The sequence below is a fragment of the Oncorhynchus masou genome, chromosome 13, assembly GCF_036934945.1.
Source record: "Oncorhynchus masou masou isolate Uvic2021 chromosome 13, UVic_Omas_1.1, whole genome shotgun sequence".
NCBI classification, from domain to species: domain Eukaryota; kingdom Metazoa; phylum Chordata; class Actinopteri; order Salmoniformes; family Salmonidae; genus Oncorhynchus; species Oncorhynchus masou.
The window spans coordinates 15,669,049-15,693,224 of record NC_088224.1 but is presented as its reverse complement, the minus strand read 5'-3'; the positions used below and the strand labels follow the sequence as shown (position 1 = coordinate 15,693,224).

Genomic DNA, 24,176 nt, shown 5'->3' with positions numbered 1-24,176 from the left:
GAGAGAGAGAGAGGAAAGAGAGAGAGCGCAAAGAGAGAGAGCGGAGAGAGAGAGCGCGGAGAGAGAGCGGAGAGAGTGAGGAGAGAGAGAGAAGAGAGAGCGAGAGGAAAGAGAGAGCACAGAAAGAGAGCGGAGAGAGAGCGGAGAGAGAGAGAGCAGAGAGAGAGCGAGGAGAGAGAGAGAGAGAGCGGAGAGAGAGCGAGGAGAGAGAGAGAGAGCGTGAGGAAAGAGAGAGCGCAGAAAGAGAGCGGAGAGAGAGAGAGCGGAGAGAGTATAATAAGTGATGCAGTATTGGTATTTTTAGTGATAGGAGATTTGGTGGCATGGACACATACACAATAACAAAAGCTCATACCAGGTAGAAAGACAAAACTAATAATATCATATTTACAGTAATAATAGAATATGCAACAAGAGATGTCAGTTTCCTTAAATCTTTAATGTAAACAGCAGGTTGAGGGGCTTTCAGACCTAGATCTGAAGGTATTAAATAATAAATCATATTAGAAATATCAACTCATGATTCGCTTTTAAATAAAATGTACATGAACCTCCAAATTGACGGCCACATAGATCTTGAAAACAAAACAAGTTCCCTTTATTAAAAACACAAACATCCCCAATACTGTCTACTTGGCAGCAGCACAAATATCACTACATTACACCATCAGCATAACGAAGATCTTTATTTATTTATTTATTTTGCTCAATATTGCTTCGGAATGTTACAGCAGTCGCAATCGAGCCTGATCCAACGGTATCAAGATGGAGGAAAGAGACAGGTGTACGTCTCAGAAGCATGTAGCTATTACAGTTGTGTGTTTGTTTGGGCTAAGCCAGTGTGTGAGTACACAGTATGCTCAAAGCAGCCGTGATATGGGGATAGAAGGCTTCAGGAACTTCAGAGGCAGTTTCCTATATTGTATTACAGTGCCAGGTTTTAGAACAATACACTTATTGTAACAGTCTAGAGACAGTATGTGAAGTATGGAGTAAGATACCTGGGAGAAAAACTCAAAATATACACTTCATCATCTTAAATACACTTGATCCTTTCTTCCTCTCAGAAACATTACCATTGCCACGTAAATGTAAAACAGATTCTGTGTCTGAAATAGCACCCCATTCCCTACATAGTACACTACTTTATTCCCTATATAGTGCAGTTCTTTTAATCCTGGTCAAAGGTCATGCACTATATAGAGAATAGGGTGCCATTTAGGACACACCCAGACTGTTGGAGATAAAAACTTAACGTCCCTCAACACCTCTTTACAGTCTCTTTATGAAATGAGCCATCTCACATCCAACGGCCTGTCGAAAGTCAACAAAACAAAACATCCAAGCGTTTATCAAAGAGCTTTTCAACAACAAACCCCAAGCAAATGACATACACTTCAGTGAAGGAGTGAAGAGTGAGCAGGTTTTAAGGTGAGAAGAACACTGTGACGACATCTTGGAGAGTGACGACCAAACAACAACGTTTAGAGACCATTCAGCCCGTTAGAAGAGCATGTCTGGTTTTGGACCCAAAGGACCCACATGGATGCTTCCTGGTTTGGTCTCCATGGTGATGGGATGGTTCAGTCAGTGGGTCGCAAAAAGTAATTAAGTGCTGCAAACCTATTAAAACGCACCCTTTAATTAAAAAAGGAAGTTTAGCAAGAAGGAAGGAAAATTGTTCAATATTATCCATTTTCTGTCGCTCATCATTTCATCATAATTTTTTTATTTTCCATTTTTTCCAGTTGCCGTTTTAGAAAAAAGAGAGTTGGTTGGTCCAGTCCAGGTGCTAAGTTATTTTGAATGGTTGGTTAGTTAGTTGCAGTCATAAACAAAGTCATAGTTGCTAGGTTCTTTGGGAATGGGGGGAGGGGCCTCTGGGATCTGGATGTTCTCCAGGTCGAGGAGGCGGAGCTTCATCTCCATGGAGAGTAGGGTGTCCATGTCTGACTTGGTGAAGTCACTGGTCATCTCCTTCCCCAGGAGGGCGTTCAGACCGTCCGTCCACACACAGTACTGAGGAGAGACAGGAGAGGATAAGTACGTGTACATACAGAGACAGACAGACAGACAGACAGACAGACAGACAACGCGCCCACCCCTGCACACACCCATAGCAGTGTATTAACATGAAGTGTCCCATGTCATGCTGGAGAATGGACGACCTCCACTGACTCAGTCCATCTGTGAAAGCTGTCATTGGCTGGGTCACCGTGCCAGCTGCCTAGTGCTTACCTCATGCTTGTCCGGAGCGATGAAGTTTAAATACTCGTCTGACTCATAGAGGACGGAGAAGGCCAGCTCCTGAATCTCCTGTAGCGAGAGAGAGGTAGAGAGAGGGGGAGCAAGAGGAAGGGGATGGGGAGAGAGAGAGAAAAGGAGAGAGTGTAGCACTGTCACTAACATGCTAATGAGCCGCTCCTCTCCTCCAGTGTGTGCTTCCCTCCCACTTTGACTCTCTAACACATTCCCTCCCCAGCCACTCCAACACCAGATGTCTTGGCTGTCGTGTGCCGGCGCCACCTGCTGGGTGCCAGGGGACGGCGCATATTGAGCAGGGGTACGGGGTACGAGCAGGGGTACGGTTGGGGGACAGAAAGGCACTTTGAGACATACTGTTGTCCAACACTAGATATTGAAATGCAGCCTAGGTCTGTGACTGCTCTGCCCGGCCCAGAGAGGGGACTCTGCTCGTGTTCCCATTCACACAGCCTAAACTTGGCCAAGGACACAGCCTGCCAGTCAGCCAGTCAGCCAGCCAGCCAGCCAGTCAGTCAGTCCATTCTTCCAGAAAACCATATTCGCCAACAAAGTAATAAAGGTTCAGGTGAGAGAGGATCGGTGCTCCTTTGTCTTCCAGAACATATTGGCAGGACCTAATCATTCAGCGTTAGCAGAATGTATGGGTGTCTAACCAGTACTGAGAACCTACAGAGGCTGGGCCTACGTACCTGCTCAAAGGAAGGGCTAACAATTATTTAATCTTGGTTAAGATGTCTATACATAGAAGATACAGGGATTTGGGTTTAACTAGGCTGACATGTCAACAGCCACCTTAAATGTGGGTTAATATTCCTTATTCCTTATATTGTGCTGGCTATTATTTTATCATATAAGACACAGATACACTGACATATACTATATTTAAGCAATAAGGCCCAAGTGGGTGTGGTATATGTCCAATATACCACGTCTAAGGGCTGTTCTTAGGCACAACGCAACGCGGACCCTGGAGGTGCCTTATTGTTATTATAAATGAATAAATGTTTTGCCATACCCGTGGTATAAGGTCTGATACGCCACGGTTGTTTGCCAATCAGCGTTCAGATCCACCCAGTTTCTAATGTCATTAGACTCAGCCAGACTAACAAATACTGTACGGTCATAGACACACTGACAGACACTATTATAAACTCAGCTAAAAAAGAAATGTCCCTTTTTCAGGACCCTGTCTTTCAAAGATAATTCGTAAAAATCCAAATAACTTCATGCTTGTTCAATGAACCATAAACAATAAACAATTAATAAACAATGAACCATAAACAATTAATGAACATGCACCTGTGGAACGGTCATTAAGGCACTAACAACCTACAGACGGTAGGCAATTAAGGTCACAGTTTTGAAAACTTAGGACATTAAAGAGGCCTTTCTACTGACTCTAAAAAAACACTAAAAGAAAGATTCCCAGGGTCCCTGCTCATCTGCGTGAACGTGCCTTAGGCATACTGCAAGGAGGCATGAGGTGGCAGGTAACCAAGTGGTTAGAGCTTTGGGCCAGTAACCGAAAGGTTGCTAGATTGAATCACCGAGCTGATAAGGTAAAAATCTGTCGTTCTGCCCCTGAACAAGGCAGTTAACCCACTGTTCCCTGGTAAGCCGTCATTGTAAATAAGAATTTGTTCTTAACTGACATGGCAAGCTAAATAAAGGTTAAATAAAAAATAAATTAGATTTATTGCCCTGCAGATGTGGCCAGGGCAATAAATTGCAATGTCTGTACTGTGAGACGTCTAAGACAGTGCTACAGGATGGACAGCTTACCATCCTTGCAGTGGCAGACCACATGTAACAACACCCGCACAATCCGCACCGTGTGATGTTCGGTACAACCGAACATCACACCTGCGGGACAGGTACAGGGTGGCAACAACAACTGCCCGAGTTACACCAGGAACGCACAATCCCTCCATCAGTGCTCAGACTGTCCTCAATAGGCTGAGAGAGGCTGGACTGAGGGCTTGTAGGCCTGTTGTAAGGCAGATCATCACCAGGTAACAAGTCGCCTATGGGCACAAACCCACCGTCGTTGGACCAGACAGGACTGGCAAAAAGTGCTCTTCACTGACGAGTCAAGGTTTTGTCTCACCAGGGGTGATGGTCGGATTCGGGTTTATCGTTGAAGGAATGAGCGTTACACTGAGGTCTGAACTCTGGAGCGGGATCGATTTGGAGGTGGAGGGTCAGTCATGGTCTGGGGCGGTGTGTCACAGCATCATCGGACTGAGCTTGTTGTCATTGCAGGCAATCTCAACGCTGTGCATTACAGGGAAGACATCCTCCTCCCTCATGTGGTCCCCTTCCTGCAGGCTCATCCTGACATGACCCTCCAGCATGACAATGCCACCAGCCATACTGCTCGTTCTGTGCATGATTTCCTGCAAGACAGGAATGTCAGTGTTTTGCCATGTCCAGCGAAGAGCCTGGATCTCAATCCCATTGAGCACGTCTGGGACCTGTTGGATCGGAGGGTGAGGGCTAGGGCCATTCCCCCCAGAAATGTCCGGGAACTTGCAGGTGCCTTGGTGAAAGAGTGGGGTAACATCTCACTTCGGGTAACATCTGGCAAAGTTGGCAAATCTGGTGCAGTCCATGAAGAGATTATTTTGGTGTCAGTAGGAAGGCCTCTTTAGTGTCCTAAGTGAGATGTTACCTAAGTGAGATGGCAAATCTGGTGCAGTCCATGAGGAAATTATGCACTTAATGCAGCTGGTGGCCACACCAGATACTGACTGTCACTTTTGATTTTGACCCCTCCTTTGTTCAGGTACACAATCTTCCATTTCTGTTAGTCACATGTCTGTGGAACTTGTTCAGTTTATGTCTCAGTTGTTGAATCTTGTTATGTTCATACAAATATTTACACATGTTAAGTTTGCTGAAAATAAATGCAGTTGAGTGAGAGGACATTTATTTTTTGCTGAGTTTATAGGACACAGCTACGCTGACATACTGTTATATTAGACACAGCTACGCTGACATACTGTTATATTAGACACAGCTACGCTGACATACTGTTATAGAAGACACAGCTACGCTGACATACTGTTATATTAGACACAGCTACGCTGACATACTGTTATATTAGACACAGCTACGCTGACATACTGTTATATTAGACACAGCTACGCTGACATACTGTTATAGAAGACACAGCTACGCTGACATACTGTTATATAAGAGAAAGATACGCTGACATACTGTTATTGGGGACACAGATACGCTGACATACTGTTATAGAAGAGACAGATACGCTGACATACTGTTATATAAGACAGCTACGCTGACATACTGTTATATTAGACACAACTACGCTGACATACTGTTATATAAGAGACAGATACGCTGACATACTGTTATATAAGAGACAGATACGCTGACATACTGTTATATAAGAGACAGATACGCTGACATACTGTTATATTAGACACAGCTACGCTGACATACTGTTATATAAGAGACAGATACGCTGACATACTGTTATATAAGAGACAGATACGCTGACATACTGTTATATAAGAGACAGATACGCTGACATACTGTTATAGAAGACACAGATACGCTGACATACTGTTATATTAGACACAGCTACGCTGACATACTGTTATATTAGACACAGCTACGCTGACATACTGTTATATTAGACACAGCTACGCTGACATACTGTTATATTAGACACAGCTACGCTGACATACTGTTATATAAGAGACAGATACGCTGACATACTGTTATATAAGACACAGCTACGCTGACATACTGTTATATTAGACACAGCTACTGCTTATATAAGACATACATACTGTTATATAAGACACAGCTACGCTGACATACTGTTATATTAGACACAGCTACGCTGACATACTGTTATATTAGACACAGCTACGCTGACATACTGTTATATAAGACACAGATACGCTGACATACTGTTATTGGGGACACAGATACGCTGACATACTGTTATATAAGAGACAGATACGCTGACATACTGTTATATAAGACACAGATACGCTGACATACTGTTATATAAGACACAGCTACGCTGACATACTGTTATATAAGAGACAGATACGCTGACATACTGTTATATAAGAGACAGATACGCTGACATACTGTTATATAAGAGACAGATACGCTGACATACTGTTATATAAGAGACAGATACGCTGACATACTGTTATATAAGAGACAGATACGCTGACATACTGTTATATAAGACACAGATACGCTGACATACTGCTGACATACTGTTATATAAGACACAGCTACACATACTGTTATATAAGAGACAGATACGCTGACATACTGTTATATAAGAGACAGATACGCTGACATACTGTTATATGACACAGGGATACTGTTATATAAGATACGCTGACATACTGTTATATAAGAGACAGAAACATACTGATAGAAGACACAGATACGCTGACATACTGTTATATAAGAGACAGATACGCTGACATACTGTTATATAAGAGACAGATACGCTGACATACTGTTATATAAGAGACAGATACGCTGACATACTGTTATATAAGAGACAGATACGCTGACATACTGTTATAGAAGACACAGATACGCTGACATACTGTTATATAAGAGACAGATACGCTGACATACTGTTATATAAGAGACAGATACGCTGACATACTGTTATAGAAGACACAGATACGCTGTTATAGAAGACATACTGACATACTGTTATAGAAGAGACAGATACGCTGACATACTGTTATATAAGACACAGATACGCTGACATACTGTTATATAAGAGACAGATACGCTGACATACTGTTATAGAAGACACAGATACGCTGACATACTGTTATATAAGACACAGATACGCTGACATACTGTTATATAAGACACAGATACGCTGACATACTGTTATATAAGAGACACAGATATAAGAGACGCTGACATACTGTTATATAAGACACAGATACGCTGACATACTGTTACAGATACTGACATACTGTTATAGAAGAGACAGATACGCTGACATACTGTTATATAAGAGACAGATACGCTGACATACTGTTATAGAAGAGACAGATACGCTGACATACTGTTATATAAGAGACAGATACGCTGACATACTGTTATATAAGACACAGATACGCTGACATACTGTTATAGAAGAGACAGATACGCTGACATACTGTTATATAAGACACAGATACGCTGACATACTGTTATATAAGAGACAGATACGCTGACATACTGTTATATAAGAGACAGATACGCTGACATACTGTTATATTAGACACAGATATATAAGAGACAGATACTGACATACTGTTATATTAGACACAGATACGCTGACATACTGTTATATTAGACACAGATACGCTGACATACTGTTATATAAGAAGACACATACTACGCTGACATACTGTTATAGAAGACACAGATACGCTGACATACTGTTATAGAAGAGACAGATTACGCTGACATACTGTTATATAAGAGACAGATACGCTGACATACTGTTATATTAGACAGATACGCTGACATACTGTTATATTAGACACAGCTACGCTGACATACTGTTATATAAGAGACAGATACGCTGACATACTGTTATAGAAGACACAGATACGCTGACATACTGTTATATAAGAGACAGATACGCTGACATACTGTTATAGAAGAGACAGATACGCTGACATACTGTTATATAAGAGACAGATACGCTGACATACTGTTATAGAAGAGACAGATACGCTGACATACTGTAGATACACTCACCTTGTTCTGCTTCAGAGATCCCTTCTCCTTCATGTGAGGACAGTCCTTACCAGTGACCACCGCTTTCATGTCGGCCACGGGTACTATAGGAGGAGGAGGAGGAAGAGGAAGAGAGGAACGGCAACATCAAGGAAAACATAATTTTATCCCCCTCATCATCAGTTAGTTTACAGTACATTTTAGTCATTAAGCAGACACTCTTATCCAGAGTGACTTACAAGTTAGTGCATTCATCTGAAGATAGCTAGGTTAGAAAACCACATATCACAGTTCTGTTGACATGCTGCATCAACTACTAACAAAGTCAACAACAACCACCATCTTATTTAGCAAGTGTCAGTTGTGTCTTTTTAAAGGAAAACGGACAGTTTGTTTGACCCAGAGCAGTACTGGTGTTGCTACTACTCACATTTTTCCTGTAGAGAGTCATGGGGCACCTCTCCCGGAGGGCTCTCCTCCAGATCTCCGTAGTGCAGGACTTTATGGTTCGGAGACAGTCGACAGTACCAGAACTTATCTATGGAGAGAGGGAGAGAAAACCAGGGTTTAATGTCTAGATCAGTGGATAAAATCAAAAGTAAATCAGTGTATGATGAAGGAGAAAATGACCAGCATAGAAGACCAACAAACCTGTGAAACAGACACTAATACATCTAGATGCTGTACGTACTGTATAGACCAGAACCACCCAAATCATATTGATGCTGTTTCCTAAAGGCTGCAACACCAAACACCAAAAGCCTAACACTATCCCATATGGACAGTTAGACACAGACAGTGAAAGTGGCACCTGAATCAGGTCAGGTGAGTGATGCTATCATGTGCCTGAGGTGGCTAGCGTTACTGAAGCCCTGGCACTGGGGTGCTATCGCGTGCTGGGCAGCTGGCACGCTTGAGCACTGTGGGCAGGGCTCCCGTAGAGTAAGACCTTTCACTTTATTCTCTATCTACCGTGCCAGCTCTTGCCCCGCCTTGGCACGTCCCTGGCAGAGCAGAGCTAGGCTGGCCCACGCATGGGCGGCACAGTCAAAATCCTAATTGCTGAGAATAGACATTTGGCAGCAAGGAGGCTGGCTGGTGCTGGTCTGTATGGAGTGGCTGTGTTGTGTCTAGTAGAGAGGTAGAGAGAGGCAGAGAGAGGGGGGTAGAGAGAGAGGTAGAGAGAGAGGTAGAGAGAGAGGTAGAGATAGGGGGTAGAGAGAGGTAGAGAGAGAGTAGAGAGAGAGGTAGAGAGAGAGGTAGAGGTAGAGAGAGAGAGGTAGAGAGAGAGAGGTAGAGAGGTAGAGAGAGTAGAGAGGTAGAGAGAGAGAGAGGTAGAGAGAGAGAGAGAGAGAGAGAGAGGTAGAGAGAGAGAGAGAGAGAGAGAGAGAGAGAGAGAGAGAGAGAGAGAGAGAGAGAGAGAGAGAGAGAGAGAGAGGTAGAGAGAGAGGTAGAGAGAGAGAGAGAGAGGTAGAGAGAGAGGTAGAGAGGAGAGAGAGAGGTAGAGAGAGGTAGAGAGAGAGGTAGAGAGAGGTAGAGAGAGAGAGGTAGATAGAGAGAGGTAGAGAGAGAGGTAGAGAGAGAGAGAGAGAGGTAGAGAGAGAGTAGAGAGAGAGAGAGAGGTAGAGAGAGAGAGGTAGAGAGAGAGAGAGAGAGAGGAGAGAGGTAGAGAGAGAGGGTAGAGAGAGAGAGAGGTAGAGGTAGAGAGAGAGAGAGGTAGAGAGAGAGAGGGTAGAGAGAGAGAGAGAGAGAGAGAGAGAGAGAGAGAGGTAGAGAGAGAGAGAGAGAGAGAGAGAGAGAGGTAGAGAGTGAGAGAGAGGTAGAGAGGTAGAGAGAGAGAGAGAGTAGAGGTAGAGAGAGGTAGAGAGAGAGAGAGAGAGGTAGAGAGAGAGAGAGAGAGAGTAGAGAGAGAGAGAGAGAGAGGTAGAGAGAGGTAGAGAGAGGTAGAGAGAGGTAGAGAGAGAGGTAGAGAGAGGTAGAGAGTAGAGAGGTAGAGAGAGAGGTAGAGAGAGAGAGGAGAGTAGAGAGAGAGAGGTAGAGAGAGAGAGAGGTAGAGAGAGAGAGGAGAGAGAGAGAGAGAGAGAGAGAGAGAGGGGAGTAGAGAGAGAGAGAGAGGTAGAGAGAGAGAGGTAGAGGTAGAGAGAGAGTAGAGAGAGAGAGAGAGAGAGAGAGAGAGAGAGTAGAGAGAGAGGTAGAGAGAGAGAGAGAGAGAGAGAGAGAGAGAGAGAGGTAGAGAGAGAGAGAGAGAGAGAGAGGTAGAGAGAGAGAGAGGTAGAGAGAGAGAGAGGTAGAGAGAGAGAGAGAGAGAGAGGTAGAGAGAGAGAGAGAGAGAGGTAGAGAGAGAGAGGTAGAGAGAGAGAGAGAGAGAGGTAGAGAGAGAGAGAGAGAGGTAGAGAGAGAGAGAGAGGTAGAGAGAGAGAGAGGTAGAGAGAGAGAGAGGAATAAAGGAAGGAAGGGAGGAAGATATCTAGCCTCCAGACAGGATGCTGCTCAGATTGTCTTATTTTATGGGTTGTTGTTTTGTTTCTGTTTCCTCAGCTGTTGGAGATACAACACAGCCATCTGACGCTCATCTCCAATTCACTCCCATTCATCATTCATTTCTCAACTAACTGACTAAGAAAATCAAGTTTAAAGGCTTTTAGATGCATTTTTGTTACACATAACATGTCATTTTTTAACATGCATACAACATAATGGCATGTGTATCCATATTGCTTGTGCTGACTTATATGTAGACATATAAGTATTTGGTGTCTGTTCTGCACTTAAAAAGACAGAGGCACTTGACTCTGATGCTGTCTGTCAGGCAGATCATCAGCTTTAAGGAGAGTTTCCCTAATACTGTCCTGCTGTCTGTCAGGTAGGTACTCAGCTTTAAGGAGAGTTTCCCTAATACTGTCCTGCTGTCTGTCAGGCAGATCATCAGCTTTAAGGAGAGTTTCCCTAATACTGTCCTGCTGTCTGTCGGGTAGATCATCAGCTTTAAGGAGAGTTTCCCTAATACTGTCCTGCTGTCTGTCAGGTAGATACTCAGCTTTGTCAGGAGAGTTTCCCTAATACTGTCCTGCTGTCTGTCAGGTAGGTCATCAGCTTTAAGGAGAGTTTCCCTAATACTGTCCTGCTGTCTGTCAGGCAGATCATCAGCTTTAAGGAGAGTTTCCCTAATACTGTCCTGCTGTCTGTCAGGTAGATCATCAGCTTTAAGGAGAGTTTCCCTAATACTGTCCTGCTGTCTGTCAGGAGCTTTAAGGAGTTTCCCTAATACTGTCCTGCTGTCTGTCAGGTAGATCATCAGCTTTAAGGAGAGTTTCCCTAATACTGTCCTGCTGTCTGTCAGGTAGATCATCAGCTTTAAGGAGAGTTTCCTAATACTGTCCTGCTGTCTGTCAGGTTTAAGGAGGTTTCCTAATACTGTCTCTGTCTTTAGAGGAGAGTTTCCCTAATACTGTCCTGCTGTCTGTCAGGTAGATCATCAGCTTTAAGGAGAGTTTCCCTAATACTGTCCTGCTGTCTGTCAGGTAGATCATCAGCTTTAAGGAGAGTTTCCCTAATACTGTCCTGCTGTCTGTCAGGTAGATCATCAGCTTTAAGGAGAGTTTCCCTAATACTGTCCTGCTGTCTGTCAGGTAGATCATCAGCTTTAAGGAGAGTTTCCCCTGCTGTCTGTCAGGTAGATACTCAGCTTTAAGGAGAGTTTCCTAATACTGTCCTGCTGTCTGTCAGGTAGATCATCAGCTTTAAGGAGAGTTTCCCTAATACTGTTTCCAGGTAATACTGTCCTGTCTGTCTGTCAGGCAGATCATCAGCTTTAAGGAGAATACTGTTGCTCTGTCAGGTAGATCATCAGCTTTAAGGAGAGTTTCCCTAATACTGTCCTGCTGTCTGTCAGGTAGATCATCAGCTTTAAGGAGAGTTTCCCTAATACTGTCCTGCTGTCTGTCAGGTAGATCATCAGCTTTAAGGAGAGTTTCCCTAATACTGTCCTGCTGTCTGTCAGGTAGATCATCAGCTTTAAGGAGAGTTTCCCTAATACTGTCCTGCTGTCTGTCAGGTAGGAGCTTTAGTTTCCCTAATACTGTCCTGCTGTCTGTCAGGTCAGATCATCAGCTTTAAGGAGAGTTTCCCTAATACTGTCCTGCTGTCTGTCAGGTAGATCATCAGCTTTAAGGAGAGTTTCCCTAATACTGTCCTGCTGTCTGTCAGGCAGATCATCAGCTTTAAGGAGAGTTTCCCTAATACTGTCCTGCTGTCTGTCAGGTAGATCATCAGCTTTAAGGAGAGTTTCCCTAATACTGTCCTGCTGTCTGTCAGGTAGATCATCAGCTTTAAGGAGAGTTTCCCTAATACTGTCCTGCTGTCTGTCAGGTAGATCATCAGCTTTAAGGAGAGTTTCCCTAATACTGTCCTGCTGTCTGTCAGATCATCAGCTTTAAGGAGAGTTTCCCTAATACTGTCCTGCTGTCTGTCAGGTAGATCATCAGCTTTAAGGAGAGTTTCCTAATACTGTCCTGCTGTCTGTCAGGTAGATCATCAGCTTTAAGGAGAGTTTCCCTAATACTGTCCTGCTGTCTGTCAGGTAGATCATCAGCTTTAAGGAGAGTTTCCCTAATACTGTCCTGCTGTCTGTCAGGTAGATCATCAGCTTTAAGGAGAGTTTCCCTAATACTGTCCTGCTGTCTGTCAGGTAGATCATCAGCTTTAAGGAGAGTTTCCCTAATACTGTCCTGCTGTCTGTCAGGTAGATCATCAGCTTTAAGGAGAGTTTCCCTAATACTGTCCTGCTGTCTGTCAGGTAGATCATCAGCTTTAAGGAGAGTTTCCCTAATACTGTCCTGCTGTCTGTCAGACAGATCATCAGCTTTAAGGAGAGTTTCCCTAATACTGTCCTGCTGTCTGTCAGGTAGATCATCAGCTTTAAGGAGAGTTTCCCTAATACTGTCCTGCTGTCTGTCAGGTAGATCATCAGCTTTAAGGAGAGTTTCCCTAATACTGTCCTGCTGTCTGTCAGGTAGATCATCAGCTTTAAGGAGAGTTTCCCTAATACTGTCCTGCTGTCTGTCAGGTAGATCATCAGCTTTAAGGAGAGTTTCCCCAATACTGTCCTGCTGTCTGTCAGGTAGATCATCAGCTTTAAGGAGAGTTTCCCTAATACTGTCCTGCTGTCTGTCAGGTAGATCATCAGCTTTAAGGAGAGTTTCCCTAATACTGTCCTGCTGTCTGTCAGGTAGATCATCAGCTTTAAGGAGAGTTTCCCTAATACTGTCCTGCTGTCTGTCAGGTAGGTACTCAGCTTTAAGGAGAGTTTCCCTAATACTGTCCTGCTGTCTGTCAGGTAGATCATCAGCTTTAAGGAGAGTTTCCCTAATACTGTCCTGCTGTCTGTCAGGTAGATCATCAGCTTTAAGGAGAGTTTCCCTAATACTGTCCTGCTGTCTGTCAGGTAGATCATCAGCTTTAAGGAGAGTTTCCCTAATACTGTCCTGCTGTCTGTCAGGTAGGTACTCAGCTTTAAGGAGAGTTTCCCTAATACTGTCCTGCTGTCTGTCAGGTAGGTACTCAGCTTTAAGGAGTTTCCCTAATACTGTCCTGCTGTCTGTCAGGTAGGTACTCAGCTTTAAGGAGAGTTTCCCTAATACTGTCCTGCTGTCTGTCAGGTAGGTACTCAGCTTTAAGGAGAGTTTCCCAAACAGGGTCCAGCCTCACATTCAGTGATGGAATGGAGAAGCCAACCGCCATTTAAGAGCTGTTCGATGAATAGTTAATATGGAAATATGATTTGAGAGGAAGCACTTGGAGTCCAGGGTGGAAGTGTATGTAGATGGGAGGATAGAGGCGGTTGAAGTAGAAATGAGAATTCTTCAGTTGTGCTCACTCAGGTACTCTACAGTGTGGTGGCAGACAGCCAACAGCCTTTAGGCCCTGGGACGACAGAGAGAATGCCTTTTAAATACTGTGCTGAGCCAGCTTCCAGCGCTCCTCACACACACACACTACCTTTGTGTGTGTGTGTGTGTGAGAGAGAGACAGAGATAGAGACTGAAGAGGACAGAGAAAGACAGTCTGGTCTCAGTTGGTGAGATGAAATCTTCTCCGGCTGTTAGCGGTGCTAAGCGATAAGGCCTTTCCCTGTGGCCTCCTCCTCGCTCTCCCCTGTTCCTGCCATGCCGAGGCCCCAGCCACAGCCAGTATGAAAAGGATAGAAGGCTCAACACTCCCCAAACACTCCAATCGGAAGTGTAAAACTTTTATCCATCGTGCAGCTCCACAGTCCTTTACAGCGAAAGGATGAACAGGCTTCCATTCCACAGCCACAGTTAAATAAAGGACAGGGAGATAAAAGCAGCGTAAAAGCAGCGTAAAATGTTAAAAGCAGCGTAAAATGTTATGGGACCTGGGACGTTACATTGAAAAGGAATGTATTCTGTAACCGTCTTTCACCTGAGGCGAGAACAAGCAAAGAAAGGATCCTCTCTGTCCTGAAAACTCAACCTTAATACCCTCGACGCGAACAAACACCCACGGCAAAAAAATAGTCACTGGCAGATACTACAACCACAATTCCCGTTAATACATCCACAGCGCTGACTAATTTGGGTTCAACGGTTCTGAAGAGTCACGCTAACCGACCTCATGTCCATTCCAGAACACTGACATGACCAGGGGAGAGCTTTAGAGACCGGGCCGGGAATTGAATTAAGGCCGTTCCTCCATTACTGAAATTGATTCACGCACTTCAGAGCAATGAGGCTCTGCGGTACTGTAGAGCAGGGGAGAGAAACTGTTCCAGACAACAAGGGTAAGTAGAGGGCCACACAGCTCAGATATTAGCCAGTCTTTGAAGCAATAGACTGTCTCAGTTAGTTCCAGACACCTGGGGTATTCATGTATTGGCTCATTTTTGGAGGAGTAGCGGTTTGGCATGGTGTGTGTGTGTGTGTGTGTGTGTGTGTGTGTGTGTGTGTGTGTGTCAAAGGCTGCCCAATTCTGATATTTTTTTCACTAATTGGTCTTTTGACCAATCCGATTAGCTCTGAAAAAGATCTGATGTGATTGATCAAAAGACCAATTAGTAGTAGAAAGCATGCGTTTCCACAGAGAGTTTAACACAGCAACCCAGACTTTTGAACAGCCTCCAAGGTTACCACTATGGCTCCAACAAAGCCAAAGGAGACTGCCCACTTAGAGAGGAATATGCTGCAGAATACAGAGAGAGCGAGACAGAGAGAAAGAGGTGGTGGGGGTTGGTGAGCTAGAGAGAGAGAGAGACAGAGAGAGAAAGAGGTGGTGGGGGTTGGTGAGCTAGAGAGCGAGAGCGTTTTAATGGTGTGGTGGGGATTGGTAAGCTGGCCAGAGAGAGAGAGAGAGTGTGTTTTAATGGTGTGGTGGGGGTTGGTAAGCTGGCCAGAGAGAGAGAGAGAGTGTGTTTTAATGGTGTGGTGGGGGTTGGTAAGCTCGCCAGAGAGAGAGAGTGTGTTTATTTAAATTTTATTTTATCCCTTTTTTCACCCCAATTTTGTGGTATCCAATCTGTAGTAGTTAGTCTTGTCTCATCGCTACAACTCCCGTATGGACTCGGAAGAGGCGAAGGTTACGGACTCGGGAGAGGCGAAGGTCAAGAGCCATGCGTCCTCCGAAACACAACCCAACCGAGCCGCACTGCTTCTTGACACAATGCCCACTTAACCCGGAAGCCAGCCGCACCAATGTGTCGGAGGAAACACCGTACACCTGGCGACCTGGTCAGCGGCCCAAGTGCGCGATGAGACAAGGATATCCCTGCCGACCAAACTCTCCCTAACCCGGACGACACTGGGCCAATTGTGCGCCGCCCCATGAGCCTCCCAGTCACGGCCGGCCGCGACAGAGCCTGGCCTCGAACCCAGAATCTCTGGTGGCACAGCTCAGACCACTGTGCCACCCGGGAGGGTAGAGAGTGAGTGTTTTAATGGTGTGGTGAGGGTTGGTGAGCCGGCCTGAGAGAGAGACAGGGCACCTGTGTAGGATAGTGTGTGGGAGTGTGACACTGGGTGAGATATGAGGTTGTTTGGTGTATAGGGCAGCGAATAATGTACACAGGCCAAACTCTCTCTCTCTGTGTGAGTGAGTGAGTGAGTGAGTGAGTGAGTGAGTGAGTGAGTGAGTGAGACACCCACCTTGCCTCCGGCGGCTGCTGATCTTCCTGAAGCAGGTTCCATCACACAGACGGTTGAGCCTCTGTTGTTTGATCAGCTCCATGATCTCTGGCTGGATCTTCTCCCGCAGCTCCCTACAGACCAGAGAGAGAAACAGTCAGAGACAGAGACCAGTCAGTCACACACACAGGCAGACCAAGAACCAGTCCATCAGTCACACAGACAGACCAAGAACCAGTCCATCAGTCACACAGGCAGACCAAGAACCAGTCCATCAGTCACACAGACACTCTGAGAGATGGGTTGCGTCAACATAACTTAACAGTTTTTTGTTAGTTGAGATTTAAAAAACAAACTTGAATTAATAAAGGGTAGATCAGCATTGAGACCAGGGTCTAACTTACAAGGGAGACCTGGGAACATGAACACAACATGTAACACACATCATGTACGATAATAATATCAATACAATATATACAATGAGATGAATCAAAACAAACACAACACATCACCTCCCTTAAACTCCATTGAAACTGTCCAATGGAAACCAGCGAGTCTAATTTCAAGGTGGGCGAAGGCTTTTCCATGAGCCGGTGGCCTAACAACTAAAAGCATTTCCCCCGGGTCAGTGGAGAGCAGCGGGTCCTCCAGAACCAGGCAGTCCAGAGAGTGGGTCTGAAAATGGCTGGATCTCCAATTAATTTGTGAGTTATGTTAGAAGGGTAGACTCTGAAGTAACCAATGCTGGATCAGAGACTCCCAGCCAACAGAACTATACAATATGCAGTGAATGAAAATTGTCCACCAACAATAAAACGCAGTGCTGAGTGAAAGGTTTTAAAATGATATCACCATAATCAACTACTGGGAGAAGTGTTGCTTGAACAATCTTCCTTATACTATCCAGTCAGGCAGGATTTATTTCTATAGACGAAACCAAACTCAATTCTCAGCCTTTTTTGTCAGCTACAAAGAGATGAATATTACACGTTTTAACAGATAGACCAATGTTACTTATATAAATAGTGAAGAGAACGAGGCAAAAAATAACCCCCTGCGGTGCACCTTTCTTGATATTGAGGAAACTAAATTGAATACCGTCAGTAAACACACAGTGTTTTGTCCGTTCGATAGTTCTTGAACCAATTGCAATATACCTGATTAAGGCCCATTTCAGACAACCTTTGAACAAGTAAGAAATGGACAACTGTATCAAACGTTATCTGCTACTGTTATTAAACGGACCATCATCTCTCCTTCGACAGGTCAAGAAATAAGGCAGCACAATGACGTGTATAATTTAAACAACATCGACATCCTCAAAGACAAGTGTGGCTGCTGAAACAGTGCTATGTCCCGGTCTAAAACCAGATTGGTGCTCATTACGAATACAAATAGAAGTTTAAAAAGTTTATCAAGGCAAGATACAGTTGAAATAGTTTACATACACTTAGGTTGAAGTCATTAAAAACTTGTTTTTCAACCACTCCACAAATTTCTTGTTAACAATCCAAAGTTTTGGCAAGTTGGTTAGGACATCTATTTTGTGCCTGACACTAGTAGTTTTCCAAAAATGGTTTACAGACGGATTATTTCACTTATAATTCACACTAAGTTGACTGTGCCTTTAAACAGCATGGAAAATTCCAGAAAATTATGTCATGGCTTTAGAAGCTTCTGATAGGCTAATTGACATAATTTGAGTCAATTGGAGGTGTACCTGTGGATGTATTTCAGGGCCTACCTTTAAACTCAGTGCCTCTGCTTGACAACATGGGAAATCAGCCAAGAGCTCAGCCAAGAAGAATAAACCCCATGGGACCACGCAGTTGTCATACCGCTCAGACAGGAGACGCGCTCTGTCTCCTAGAGATGAACGTGCTTTGGTGCGAAAAGTGCAAATCTATTCCAGAACAACAGCAAAGGACCTTGTAAAGATGCTGGAGGAAACAGGTACAAAAGTATCTATATCCACAGTAAAACGAGTTCTATATCGACATAACCTGAAAGGCCGCTCAGCAAGGAAGGAGCCACTGCTCCAAAACTGCCACAAAAGAGCCAGACTACGGTTTGCAACTGCACATGGGGACAAAGATTGTACTTTTTGGAGAAATGTCCTCTGGTATGATGAAGGAAAAATAGAATTGTTTGGCCATAATGACCATTGTTGTGTTTGGAGGAAAAAGGGGGAGGCTTGCAAGCCGAAGAACAACATTCTAACCGTGAAGCACGGGGGTGGCAGCATCATGTTGTGGGGGTGCTTTGCTGCAGGAGGGACTGGTGCACTTCACAAAATAGATGGCATCATGAGGTAGGAAAATTATGTGGATATATTAAAGCAACATCTCAAGACATCATTCAGGAAGTTAAAGCTTGGTCGCAAATGGGTCTTCCAAATGGACAATGACCCCAAGCATACTTCCAAAGTTGTGGCAAAATGGCTTAAGGACAACAAAGTCAACGTATTGGAGTGGCCATCACAAAGCCCTGACCTCACTCCTATCGAAAATTTGTGTACAGAACTGAAAAAGCGTGTGCGAGCAAGGAGGCCTACAAATCTGACTCAGTTACAACTGCTCTGTCAGGAGGAATGGGCCAAAATTCATTCCCCCAACTTATTGTGGGAAGCTTGTGGAAGGCTAGCCAAAACATTTAACCCAAGTTAAACAATTTAAAGGCAATGCTACCAAATACTAATTGAGTGTATGTAAACTTCTGACCCACTGGGAATGTGATGAAAGAAATAAAAGCTGAAATAAATCACTCTACTATTATCCCTACATTTCACATTCTTAAAATAAAGTGGTGATCCTAACTGATCTAAGACAGGGACTTTTTACTTAGATTAAATGGCAGGAATTGTGAAAAACTCAGTTTAAATGTATTTGGCTAAGGTGTATGTAAACTTCCGACTTCAACTGTAGCTCTGGCAAGGCAAGATAGTTTGGAAATTGGACGGTCGTTATCCAAGTCAGCCTTTGTGTAGCTCTTAGGGACAACCCCAGGAATTCTGCAGTAGGTAGTGCAGAAAGATGCAGCAGATCAAGTGTGTCAGCCCCAGTGTATTATTATAGATATTTTTACGTCGATCTTCAATAAGGCACTTACTTGATCAGAGTAAGGCATATCATGTTGCATCAATGTATTTGATCAATTTGGAAAAATCCTCGAAGTAGCTACATCATTGTCATCTCAGTTGAATTTTCAACAAAAATTATTTGGTTGGTTTATTTTATCTTAATATGGGATCAGGGGCAGCATTTTCACGTCCGGATGAGAAGCGTGCCCAGAGTAAACTGCCTGCAACTCAGGCCCAGAAGCTTAGATTTGCATATTATTAGTAGATTTGGATAGTTTCTAAAACAGTTTGAATGATGTCTGAGTATAACAGAACACATATGGCAGGCAAAAACCAGGAAATGGGAAATCTGAGGTTTGTAGTTTTTTAACTCATTGCCTATCGAATATACACTGTCTATGGGGTCATATCGCACTTCCTAAGGCTTCCACTAGATCAACAGTCTTTAGAATGTTGTTTGAGGCTTCGACTGTGAAGTGGGGGCGAATGAGAGCTGTTTCAACCAGGTGTCTGACTGAAGGCCATGAGCTGATCACACACGCACCCGTGAGAGCGACCTGCATTTCTAAAGACAAAGGAATTCTCCGGTTGGAACATTATTGAAGATTTATTTTAAAAACATCCTAACGATTGATTCTATACATCGGTTGACATGTTTCTACCAACTGTAATATAACTTTTTTAACTTTTCATCTGAACTTTCGCAAAACGCGCAAACAAAAAGGAGGTATTTGGACATAAATTATGGACTTTAAGTCAAACATTTATTGTGGAACTGGGGTTCCTGGGAGTGCATTCTGATGAAGATTATCAAAGGTAAGTGAATATTTATAACGCTATTTCTGACTTTTACTGACTCCACAACATGGCGGGTATCTGTATGGCTTGTTTTTGTGTCTGAGCTCCATACTCAGATTATTGCATGGTTTGCTTTTTCCGTAAAGCTTTTTTGAAATCTGACACAGCGGTTGCATTAAAGAGAAGTATATCTCTAATTCTGTGCATAATACTTGTATCTTTTATCAAAGTTTATGATGAGTATTTCTGTAAATTGACGTGGTTCTCTGCAAATTCGACAGATGTTTTCGAGGCACAACATTACTGAACATAACGCACCAATGTAAACTGAGATTTTTGGATATAAATATGAACTTTATCGAACAAAACATACATGTATTGTGTAACATGAAGTCCTATGAGTGCCATCTGATGAAGATCATCAAAGGTTAGTGATTAATTTTATCTTTATTTCTGCTTTTTGTGACTCCTCTCTTTGGCTGAAAAATGGCTGTATGTGTTTTTGTGACTAAGCTCTGACCTAACAATCATATGGTGTGCTTTCGCTGTAAAACCTTTTTCAAATCGGACATGATGGGTAGATTAACAAAAAGTTAAGCTTTGGTGTATTGCACTTGTGAATGTTGGAAAGTTAAATATTTAAAAAATATGTTTTTGAATTTCGCGCTCTGCCTTTTCAGCGGATGTTGTTGAGGGGTCCCTTAACGCTTAGAAATGTAGTGGAAACCTTCTAAATGTAGTGGACACCTTCTAAATGTAGTGGACCCCGTCTAAATTTGACACTGTTAGACTGACTGGCCACAGACTGTGTGTGTGTGTGTGTGTGTGTGTGTGTGTGTGTGTGTGTGTGTGTGTGTGTGTGTGTGTGTGTGTGTGTGTGTGTGTGTGTGTGTGTGAGAGAGAGAGAGAGCCCTCCTCTCCACCCCATCCAAAATCCACCCAGTCTCATTACCGAGGAAGGCGCTGCACAGTGCCCTGCTGTGATCCCTGTCATGTGGACTAACATGTAGGTTTCTCTGCGTGTTCTGTCTCTGGTATGAAAGATATGAACACAGCCCCTAACAGCTAGCCAACCTTAATTATACATACAACCTATTGACTGGGGAAACCTGCAGTGCCCACACAGTCCTACAGCTCACCAGCCAATCAAGACGCTGCTGTGGAGCTGACAGCCAATAAGAGGGCTGCTGTGGATCGATCTGACAACCAATGAGATGGCTCTTGTGGAGCGAACAGACAGAGGGCAGTCCAATCAGATTTTCTCTTTCTCATTACGTCAGTTTCTCTGTGCCTTTCCCGAGCCGTTATTTTCACTGCAGCTCTGTGCTTTCAGATCATCAGTGGACCTGGGGTGACGTTTCCCCTAGGTACATATCTAGGATAATCTCCCCTCCACCAATTCAATCCTTAACTATTAGTGGGGAAAATGCTAAACTGGGTCAAGATCAGAGTCTTGGGTCAACGTCACCCTACTCTGATAACGAACTGTCAGGGAGAGGGGGATGCCAAAAAATGGATTCACGTCCCATACATGTAATGACAGATCATTAATTTTCTGTATAGCATTTGGTTGGGAATGATCTATATGGCTGGACACCCATAGTGAGATTGCCATTATCTGTGGCAGGGTCTGTGTCTCAGATGTTTTGGCACGGCCATTTCATAAATCAGATTCATTACAGCTCAAAGTCATTCTCTCCTTGCCTCTGAAAATCATCTGCAACTGAGTTAACTAAAATGAGCTCTTTCAAAGATACTCTGGAATGTAGTTGGAAGAGTATGAAGTGGCAGGGCCCACTGAGATGGGAGTGGAATGCAAACACTCATGGAAATGCAGTTTATATAGAAGTGTGGAATATTGAACGGAAATTCTATAGAGGATTTGAGAATAAATTATGAATGACTTTTTCCGCCCTTCTATACATCAAGATGCAGAAGAAACTTTTGAGAGAAAGTGTTAGTCCGCATGTCATATTAATTCCTTATAAAGATCCTGTTTAAAATTAGCAAGTCGAATTTGAATGAATGCCTTTACAGAATGTAATATTACACAGGTCTTTCTTTATAGCACATTGTAAACCTAACACTGGAACAACACTTGCCCAAACCTTTAACGTTTACCAGCCAAATAAAATTTAAAAAAAAATCAGTCTACCCGGCAGAGCAAATCAAGTGCACCTAAAGGTCTACCGCTGGCCAATCAGATAACTCAGATCAACGTGTATGCACAGATCTAGTGTCATAGACTGTAAAAAGTTTCCTCGATGCACAGCAAAGTTGATGTGAGATTTCAAAGCTTTTAGAACCATGACCAGAGAGAGACAAAACAAATCCAACAAAGAGCTGCTGTTTTTATGAGTAAGTTAATGTTCAACAGTTTTATTAGCCATAAAATGTGTGTTTCCATAAGCTTGCATTGTTATTATTTGCGGCTTGTCTTTTTTATTATCAAGGAATATTTCACTTTCTCTGGTCATAGAAATTTCGCCATCAGCAGGAAGACTGTCCCCTTATCTCAGCAGAGGGAGAGATGAGGCTTCACTGCTGCCTCCTCCACTCAGACTGACCATCAGCTGGAAGACTTTTTATCTCAGCAGAGGAAGATGAGGCTATTTCACTCAGACTGACCATCAGCAGTCCCCTTATCTCAGCAGAGGGAGAGAGGAGGTTTCACTGCTGCCCCCTCCACTCAGACTGACCATCAGCTGGAAGACTGTCCCCTTATCTCAGCAGAGGGAGAGATGAGGCTTCACTGCTGCCCCCTCCACTCAGACTGACCATCAGCTGGAAGACTGTCCCCTTATCTCAGTAGAGGGAGAGATGAGGCTTCACTGCTGCCCCTCCACTCAGACTGACCATCAGCTGGAAGACTGTCCCCTTATCTCAGCAGAGGGAGAGATGAGGCTTCACTGCTGCCTCCTCCACTCAGACTGACCATCAGCTGGAAGACTGTCCCCTTATCTCAGCAGAGGGAGAGATGAGGCTTCACTGCTGCCCCCTCCACTCAGACTGACCATCAGCTGGAAGACTGTCCCCTTATCTCAGCAGAGGGAGAGATGAGGCTTCACTGCTGCCTCCTCCACTCAGACTGACCATCAGCTGGAAGACTGTCCCCTTATCTCAGCAGAGGGAGAGATGAGGCTTCACTGTTGCCTCCTCCACTCAGACTGACCATCAGCTGGAAGACTGTCCCTCCACTCAGACTGACCATCTGGAAGACTGTCCCCTTATCTCAGCAGAGGGAGAGATGAGGCTTCACTGCTGTTCCCTCCACTCTGACCATCAGCTGGAAGACTGTCCCTTATCTCAGCAGAGGGAGAGATGAGGCTTCCATCAGCTGGAAGACTGTCCCCTTATCTCTGAGAAGAACAACATTTACAGGGCAATTCAAGTGTAGCCAATATGCATTGATAATAAATTGAGCCTACTGCACAAACCGCACTGCTACAGAACTGTTTTTAATTGGTTAATGTTGCATAGGTATAAGTCATGTTTACAAAAAAAAAAATCTGAGTGGTAGATCTCAGCTTGCATTTTGACTCAGAAAGGAATATCGACTCAGAAAGGAATATTGACTCAGAAAGGAATATCGACTCAGAAAGGAATATTGACTCAGAAAGGAATATTGACTCAAAAGGAATATTGACTCAAAAAGGAATATTGACTCAAAGGAATATTGACTCAAAGGAATATTGACTCAAAGGAATATTGACTCAAAGGAATATTGACTCAAAGGAATATTGACTCAAAAACTTAATGGAATATTGACTCAAAAATGAATATTGACTCAAAAACCGAATATGTCAATGAATTTCGTTTTTTTTTTATGAAAAAGGGGGTGAAATAAAGGGGGATGGAGGTCTATTAAATGTGTGTTAACGAAAGTGTTTCCTTTCTTCCACAGTCATATTGTCTCTCGTTCCCTTTGTTTCCTTTCTTCCACAGTCATATTGTCTCTCGTTCCCTTTGTTTCCTTTCTTCCACAGTCATATTGTCTCTCGTTCCCTTTGTTTCCTTTCTTCCACAGTCATATTGTGTCTCGTTCCCTTTGTTTCCTTTCTTCCACAGTCATATTGTCTCTCGTTCCCTTTGTTTCCTTTCTTCCACAGTCATATTGTCTCTCGTTCCCCTTGTTTTGGTCTTTATTTGGA

At 43.7% G+C, this 24,176-nt stretch overlaps 1 protein-coding gene across 4 annotated transcripts in view; it reads right to left on the bottom strand.

The window, feature by feature from the left end:
- Positions 1-420: 420 nt before the first annotated feature.
- LOC135551783 (engulfment and cell motility protein 1) overlaps positions 421-24,176 on the bottom strand; it is a 158,906-nt gene continuing 135,150 nt past the window's right edge. For all 4 annotated transcript variants that reach the window (XM_064983008.1, XM_064983007.1, XM_064983009.1 and 1 more), the window contains 5 exons: positions 16,170-16,282; positions 8,444-8,551; positions 8,035-8,117; positions 2,239-2,316; positions 421-2,019 (listed from right to left, as the gene is read on the bottom strand). In XM_064983008.1, coding sequence (XP_064839080.1) covers positions 1,819-2,019; positions 2,239-2,316; positions 8,035-8,117; positions 8,444-8,551; positions 16,170-16,282 — 583 coding nt within the window. In that variant the 3' untranslated portion in view covers positions 421-1,818. The remainder of the gene's footprint in view (positions 2,020-2,238; positions 2,317-8,034; positions 8,118-8,443; positions 8,552-16,169; positions 16,283-24,176) is intronic.